At 42.8% G+C, this 7,955-nt stretch overlaps 1 protein-coding gene across 1 annotated transcript; it reads left to right on the top strand.

The window, feature by feature from the left end:
* The first annotated feature begins 3,572 nt into the window (after positions 1-3,572).
* Positions 3,573-7,939, top strand: LOC117729938. Its single transcript, XM_034531351.1, has 5 exons — positions 3,573-3,726; positions 3,996-4,036; positions 6,002-6,076; positions 6,187-6,257; positions 7,299-7,939. Exons 1-5 carry the CDS (start codon positions 3,660-3,662, stop codon positions 7,738-7,740), a joined length of 696 nt encoding a protein of 231 aa, XP_034387242.1. The 5' UTR covers positions 3,573-3,659; the 3' UTR covers positions 7,741-7,939.
* The last annotated feature ends 16 nt before the right edge of the window (positions 7,940-7,955 follow it).

Below are 7,955 nucleotides of genomic sequence, written 5' to 3'. Positions count from 1 at the left end.
TTCAGGGTGAACTAGTTTCAGTGTGAACAGGTTTCAGGGTGAACTAGTTTAAGTGTGAACAGGTTTCAGGGTGAACTAGTTTCAGTGTGAACAGGTTTCAGTGTGAACTAGTTTCAGTGTGAACAGGTTTGAGTGTGAACAGGTTTCAGGGTGAACTAGTTTCAGTGTGAACAGGTTTCAGGGTGAACTAGTTTCAGTGTGAACAGGTTTCAGGGTGAACTAGTTTCAGTGTGAACAGGTTTGAGTGTGAACAGGTTTCAGGGTGAACTAGTTTCAGTGTGAACAGGTTTCAGTGTGAACAGGTTTCAGGGTGAACAGGTTTTAGTGTGAACTAGTTTCAGTGTGAACAGGTTTCAGTGTGAACACATTTCAGTGTAAACAGGTTTGAGTGTGAACAAGTTTCAGTGTGAACTAGTTTCAGTGTGAACAGGTTTGAGTGTGAACACATTTCAGTGTGAACAGGTTTGAGTGTGAACACATTTCAGTGTGAACAAGTTTCAGGGTGAACAGGTTTCAGTGTGAACACGTTTCAGTGTGAACATGTTTCAGTGTGAACAGGTTTCAGTGTGAACTAGTTTCAGTGTGAACAGGTTTCAGTGTGAACAGGTTTCAGGGTGAACAGGTTTTAGTGTTAACTAGTTTCGGTGTGAACAGATTTCAGTGTGAACTAGTTTCAGTGTGAACAGGTTTCAGGCTGAACAAGTTTCAGGCTGAACAAGTTTCAGTGTGAACAGGTTTCAGGGTGAACAGGTTACAGGGTGAACTAGTTTCAGTGTGAACAGGTTTCAGGCTGAACAAGTTTCAGGCTGAACAAGTTTCAGTGTGAACAGGTTTCAGGGTGAACTAGTTTAAGGCTGAACAAGTTTCAGTGTGAACAGGTTTCAGGCTGAACAAGTTTCAGGCTGAACAAGTTTCAGTGTGAACAAGTTTCAGTGTGAACAGGTTTCAGGGTGAACAGATTTCAGTGTGAACTAGTTTCAGTGTGAACAGGTTTCAGGGTGAACTAGTTTAAGGCTGAACAAGTTTCAGTGTGAACAGGTTTCAGGGTGAACTAGTTTCAGTGTGAACTAGTTTCAGTGTGAAGTAGTTTCAGTGTGAAGTAGTTTCAGTGTGAACTAGTTTCAGTGTAAACAGGTTTCAGTCTGAACAGGTTTCAGTGTGAACAGGTTTCAGGGTTAACAAGTTTCAGTGTGAACTAGTTTCAGGCTGAACAAGTTTCAGGCTGAACAAGTTTCAGTGTGAACAGGTTTCAGGGTGAACTAGTTTCAGTTTGAACAGGTTTCAGGCTGAACAAGTTTCAGTGTGAACAGGTTTCAGGGTGAACTAGTTTAAGGCTGAACAAGTTTCAGTGTGAACAGGTTTCAGGCTGAACAAGTTTCAGTGTGAACAGGTTTCAGGCTGAACAAGTTTCAGGCTGAACAAGTTTCAGGCTGAACAAGTTTCAGTGTGAACAAGTTTCAGTGTGAACAGGTTTCAGGGTGAACTAGTTTAAGGCTGAACAAGTTTCAGTGTGAACAGGTTTCAGGCTGAACAAGTTTCAGTGTGAACAGGTTTCAGGCTGAACAAGTTTCAGGCTGAACAAGTTTCAGTGTGAACAGGTTTCAGGGTGAACTAGTTTAAGGCTGAACAAGTTTCAGTGTGAACAGGTTTCAGGGTGAACTAGTTTCAGTGTGAACTAGTTTCAGTGTAAACAGGTTTCAGTCTGAACAGGTTTCAGTGTGAACAGGTTTCAGGGTTAACAAGTTTCAGTGTGAACTAGTTTCAGGGTGAACTAGTTTCAGGGTGAACAAGTTTCAGGCTGAACAAGTTTCAGTGTGAACAGGTTTCAGGGTGAACAGGTTTCAGGGTGAACTAGTTTCAGTGTGAACAGGTTTCAGTGTGAACAGGTTTCAGGGTGAACTAGTTTCAGTGTGAACTAGTTTCAGTGTAAACAGGTTTCAGTCTGAACAGGTTTCAGTGTGAACAGGTTTCAGGGTTAACAAGTTTCAGTGTGAACTAGTTTCAGGGTGAACTAGTTTCAGGGTGAACAAGTTTCAGGCTGAACAAGTTTCAGTGTGAACAGGTTTCAGGGTGAACAGGTTTCAGGGTGAACAGGTTTCAGGCTGAACAAGTTTCAGGCTGAACAAGTTTCAGTGTGAACAGGTTTCAGGGTGAACTAGTTTCAGGCTGAACAAGTTTCAGTGTGAACAGGTTTCAGGCTGAACAAGTTTCAGGCTAAACAAGTTTCAGTGTGAACAAGTTTCAGTGTGAACAGGTTTCAGGCTGAACAAGTTTCAGGCTGAACAAGTTTCAGTGTGAACAGGTTTCAGGGTGAACTAGTTTAAGGCTGAACAAGTTTCAGTGTGAACAGGTTTCAGGCTGAACAAGTTTCAGGCTGAACAAGTTTCAGTGTGAACACGTTTCAGGGTGAACTAGTTTAAGGCTGAACAAGTTTCAGTGTGAACAGGTTTCAGGGTGAACTAGTTTCAGTGTGAACTAGTTTCAGTGTGAAGTAGTTTCAGTGTGAACTAGTTTCAGTGTGAACTAGTTTCAGTGTAAACAGGTTTCAGTCTGAACAGGTTTCAGTGTGAACAGGTTTCAGGGTTAACAAGTTTCAGTGTGAACTAGTTTCAGGGTGAACTAGTTTCAGGGTGAACTAGTTTCAGGGTGAACTAGTCTCAGGGTGAACTAGTTTCAGGGTGAACTAGTTTCAGGGTGAACTAGTCTCAGGGTGAACATTAGCATAGCGGGTACTTTTAAAAATCTTATTTTTCATGCTTTTGTTTTCACTTGGAGTGTTTTAGTCTGCCGGCCGTTCAACGGACTCTGCAGGTGACAGAGGAGCTGATCATGTGACCCTGACCTGCACATGACGTATTATAGAGTTTACCATTCCTTATTACGGACTTTAATGAAACATCTGATGCATAACTGGTTCAAAATTGGATTAAAGTATTTTAATGTGTAACAACACAACACCACAGCTAATTACACTTATATTTGTACCTTATATAGAACCTCTATTTTAAAATTAAGATACAAATTTGAGGTAAATTAATGACAAATCATGTTTAAACAAACAGCAGCAAAAGTAAATAAAATGTCATCCTCCCACTACACACAATAAAAACATTAAGACCGTTTGAAAATCATAAAAACAATTGTGTATATGAAATGTATATATATGTAAGGAAAAACAACAACAAAAACAACAATTAAACAAAATATATAATATGTTATAACTTCAGTTATGAATATAATTATAGATCATATTTTAAGTTAAATATAAGTTTGCTGAATCTAAATCTAATTTATATATATATATATAAATATTATATATATATAAATATATATATACAATTGTTGTTGTTATTGTTTTTCATTATATATATATATATATATATATATATATATATATAATGATTTATATATATATATATAAATGAAAAACAACATTTTAGATTTATTTTGTGATGAACCGTAAACTATATATATTTGTTCATATTGTGGTTTGGGTTTCCAGCTGCGCGTGCAATGAGATCGGGAGTGGCTCTCGCTGCATGTCACGTGACGGCTGCTGTGCGTCACGTGACATTGTGTTCGTTTGAGCCGCTGCGGTCTCTTTCTCTCTGTCTCTCCCCCTTTCTCTCCCTCTCTCTCTCGTCTATCTCACGTTTTAAATGGCACGAAACGCGGAGAAGCAGCAGGGGAAGCTGAACAGACTGTGGCTCCAGAAAGAGAGAGACGGTGAGCGGCACGACGACTACTTTGAAAGCATATGTTGTGCTAACGGCTAGTTAGCTTAATGCTAACTCACGGTCGCTAGGTTACCTGGTTTCAATGAAGAAGACAACTGGTTCTACTTGTTCTGCTTTCTCATGTGATTCAGGGGAACCTTGCAATATTTTGTCAACAAAGGGAATTTTTTTGTTTGTATTTAATAGTGAATAATAAATAAATAAATCAGAATGAATACGCCTGAACTAATGTTTTCTCTTGAAATATATAATTTACAGAGGGACGCCTCAAGGACGTTCATGAGCGGAGACCCAAGCTGGTAAAGACACAATATCACTTTGTTTCTGGATAGTTGTTCAATTCTCTTTTACTTGGACCGGTTTGTTTCATCCCGGTTTGTTTCATCCCGGTTTGTTTCAGTCCGGTTTGTTTCATCCCGGTTTGTTTCATCCCGGTTTGTTTCATCCCGGTTTGTTTCATCCCGGTTTGTTTCATCCCGGTTTGTTTCTTCCCGGTTTGTTTCATCCCGGTTTGTTTCTTCCCGGTTTGTTTCATCCCGGTTTGTTTCATCCCGGTTTGTTTCATCCCGGTTTGTTTCATCCCGGTTTGTTTCATCCCGGTTTGTTTCTTCCCGGTTTGTTTCATCCCGGTTTGTTTCTTCCCGGTTTGTTTCAGTCCGGTTTGTTTCATCCCGGTTTGTTTCATCCCGGTTTTGTTTCTTCCCGGTTTGTTTGATCCCGGTTTGTTTCATCCGGTTTGTTTCATCCCGGTTTGTTTCATCTGGTTTGTTTCATCCCGGTTTGTTTCATCCCGGTTTGTTTCTTCCCGGTTTGTTTCATCTGGTTTGTTTCATCCCGGTTTGTTTCTTCCCGGTTTGTTTCAGTCCGGTTTGTTTCATCCCGGTTTGTTTCATCCCGGTTTGTTTCATCCCGGTTTGTTTCTTCCCGGTTTGTTTCATCCCGGTTTGTTTCATCTGGTTTGTTTCATCCCGGTTTGTTTCATCTGGTTTGTTTCATCTGGTTTGTTTCATCCCGGTTTGTTTCATCCCGGTTTGTTTCATCCCGGTTTGTTTCTTCCCGGTTTGTTTCATCCCGGTTTGTTTCATCTGGTTTGTTTCATCTGGTTTGTTTCAGTCCGGTTTGTTTCATCCCGGTTTGTTTCTTCCCGGTTTGTTTCATCCCGGTTTGTTTCATCCCGGTTTGTTTCATCTGGTTTGTTTCATCTGGTTTGTTTCATCCCGGTTTGTTTGATCCCGGTTTGTTTCAGTCCGGTTTGTTTCATCCCGGTTTGTTTCATCCCGGTTTGTTTCATCCCGGTTTGTTTCATCCCGGTTTGTTTCAGTCCGGTTTGTTTCATCCCGGTTTGTTTCAGTCCGGTTTGTTTCATCCCGGTTTGTTTCATCCCGGTTTGTTTCAGTCCGGTTTGTTTCATCCCGGTTTGTTTCAGTCCGGTTTGTTTCATCCCGGTTTGTTTCATCCCGGTTTGTTTCAGTCCGGTTTGTTTCATCCCGGTTTGTTTCATCCCGGTTTGTTTCAGTCCGGTTTGTTTCATCCCGGTTTGTTTCAGTCCGGTTTGTTTCATCCCGGTTTGTTTCAGTCCGGTTTGTTTCATCCCGTTTTGTTTCATCCCGGTTTGTTTCATCCCGGTTTGTTTCAGTCCGGTTTGTTTCATCCCGGTTTGTTTCATCCCGGTTTGTTTCAGTCCGGTTTGTTTCATATCCCGGTTTGTTTCAGTCCGGTTTGTTTCATCCCGTTTTGTTTCATCCCGTTTTGTTTCATCCCGGTTTGTTTCATCCCGGTTTGTTTCAGTCCGGTTTGTTTCATCCCGGTTTGTTTCAGTCCGGTTTGTTTCATCCCGGTTTGTTTCATCCCGGTTTGTTTCAGTCCGGTTTGTTTCATCCCGGTTTGTTTCAGTCCGGTTTGTTTCATCCCGGTTTGTTTCATCCCGGTTTGTTTCATCCCGGTTTGTTTCTTCTCGGTTTGTTTGATCCCGGTTTGTTTCAGTCCGGTTTGTTTCATCCCGGTTTGTTTGATCCCGGTTTTGTTTCATCCCGGTTTGGTTTCATCCCGGTTTGTTTCTTCTCGGGTTTGTTTTGATCCCGGTTTGTTTCAGTCCGGTTTGTTTCATCCCGGTTTGTTTCATCCCGGTTTGTTTCATCCCGGTTTGTTTCATCCCGGTTTGTTTCATCCCGGTTTGTTTCATCCCGGTTTGTTTCATCCCGGTTTGTTTCATCCCGGTTTGTTTCATCCCGGTTTGTTTCTTTCCCTTTTATTCCTTTTTGCAGTCTACTCTTAATTCCGCCGCCTCTCTGAAAAAGTGGATTCCCAGCATCAAGAAGGAAATAGAGTATTATTTACAGGTGAGGGCGTCGTGAGGAGAAGAAAAACAAAAGGATTTCACAGATATGGTTCTGTCGAAAGTTAATTTAATTAAATACATTTTTGGGGGGGTTCTTTTTCCCTCTCCCAGCAATCGCAGCTGTCTCATTACCCGGAGAGGAAGATCGCCGAGTTCCAGCTGCGCATGGAGGCCTTGGAACGATGAGTACAAGAGGTTCACCACCAAGCTGCGAAGTGGTGGACCCGGCCTGCAAACACAAGCCCTGGACGCCGCTGAGCGTACTGCAAGAAGTCCCCGGGCATCGGTCAGTGTGTGTGTGTGTGTGTGTGTGTGGTGTGTGTGTTAGAGCTTCAGACTTAAATCTCTTATTATATGCTTTTTTTAAAAACTCTTTTTGAAGAATAGTTCGTGGAGGAATTGGTTCCTCAGATCTTTTTCCAGGTTAAAATCCCAACGAAGAGGTAGAAAGTAATGTGAATGTAGCAATTTATGCAGGTACACTTTCTGTTCACACAACACACACACATAACACCTTTTGTACTCGAAACTCTAATTATTATTATTATGCTAAATCATCAATTGCAGATTTTGTGTTTTTTTCTATAGACATTCAGAAAGCAACTTTTTTATTTCATATTGAAATTTAGTTTCTTTCCAAAAAAAGTAACGACAAGATATATTTACAAGTATGAATGTGTAGAGAATGAAGGCGGTAGACTCCTCTGGCCAGGTGACTGTAGAACAGGTAGAAGCTCGGGAGGAACATTTAGTTTGGTGCGATTGTTAGACTTGAGAACATTTGATGGTAGTTTTCAGAAGAAGTCTTCATAACCAGGCGGCTTCTATTCAGCACATTGAGACCATTTACATATCTCAGTGCAGGGCTGTGCAATAAATCTAATTTTGCATTATATTACGATGAAAACAAGATAACTGAGATGAAGCAACATTGTCCCGTGACGCTGCTCTGGTTTTGGTGTCCTTGTCCTCGGGGAAACACGGACCCTTGTGGGCGTTTTCTTTTTTGCCTTGTCATCAATATTCATATTAATACAATCAATGAGCTTGTGTATACATTGTTGCACAAAGTTCACCGGTAACCTCTTAGTGTTGCTCCACTCAATACACAAAGTTTCCAAAGTCGGTGAGTCACCGTGTAAAATAATGTTAATTTGCTCTCGTTAAAGACGGAAAGTAGCTCACGTGTCGTCTCTCTTGTGCGTCTTCACTCTCTTTCACAGTGACACCCCCTCGCCCCGTGAGTCACATGACGGGAGCGGTCAGCTGAGCGACTCGGCCGGCGGCGGGACAGGATGTCACAAACCCTCGTCGGACCCCGGGAGAAAGCCGCCTCTCGGGGTTCAAACCCTCGTCCCCGCCGACCCAAACTCAGAGGCCGCCTGTGCAGACCAAGACCGGCCCCTCACCTTTGATCACGCGAGGCTGGCGGTGGCCGCCGCCGCGTTCAGGGGGCCGCCGCCGCCGCGAGGCTCCGCCCAGACACGCAGCCTCGCCCGGGTTCTGCACTCCGGCCTGCCGAACCTGAGTAACGCCGCGGCGAGGCTGACGATTTTAGGGTCCGCGGTTGCACAGAAAGGCGCCGCCGAGGACCGCGAGGAGAGGACGGGTCACGTCCTGGGACTGGACTGTTACTCTTCGTCCGATGAGGAGCGCGACACGTGATTGATGCTCCGCACTCGTTCAAAAGGGCGTCCCGAGCGGCGTCGTATGGAAAGTTTTCTATTAGACAATATCTAGTTTGTAAAGAAATTAAGAAAAGCAGATTATTACACACACACACACACACACACACACACACACGCGCGCGCGCGCTCATCTGGACACATTAACAAGATACCGCAGCAGCCATTTGCTTTAATGAAAGAAGAAAGACAAAC

This window comes from Cyclopterus lumpus, chromosome 4 (assembly GCF_009769545.1).
Source record: "Cyclopterus lumpus isolate fCycLum1 chromosome 4, fCycLum1.pri, whole genome shotgun sequence".
Classification (NCBI taxonomy): domain Eukaryota; kingdom Metazoa; phylum Chordata; class Actinopteri; order Perciformes; family Cyclopteridae; genus Cyclopterus; species Cyclopterus lumpus.
This window is presented reverse-complemented; position numbering and strand designations above follow the sequence as displayed.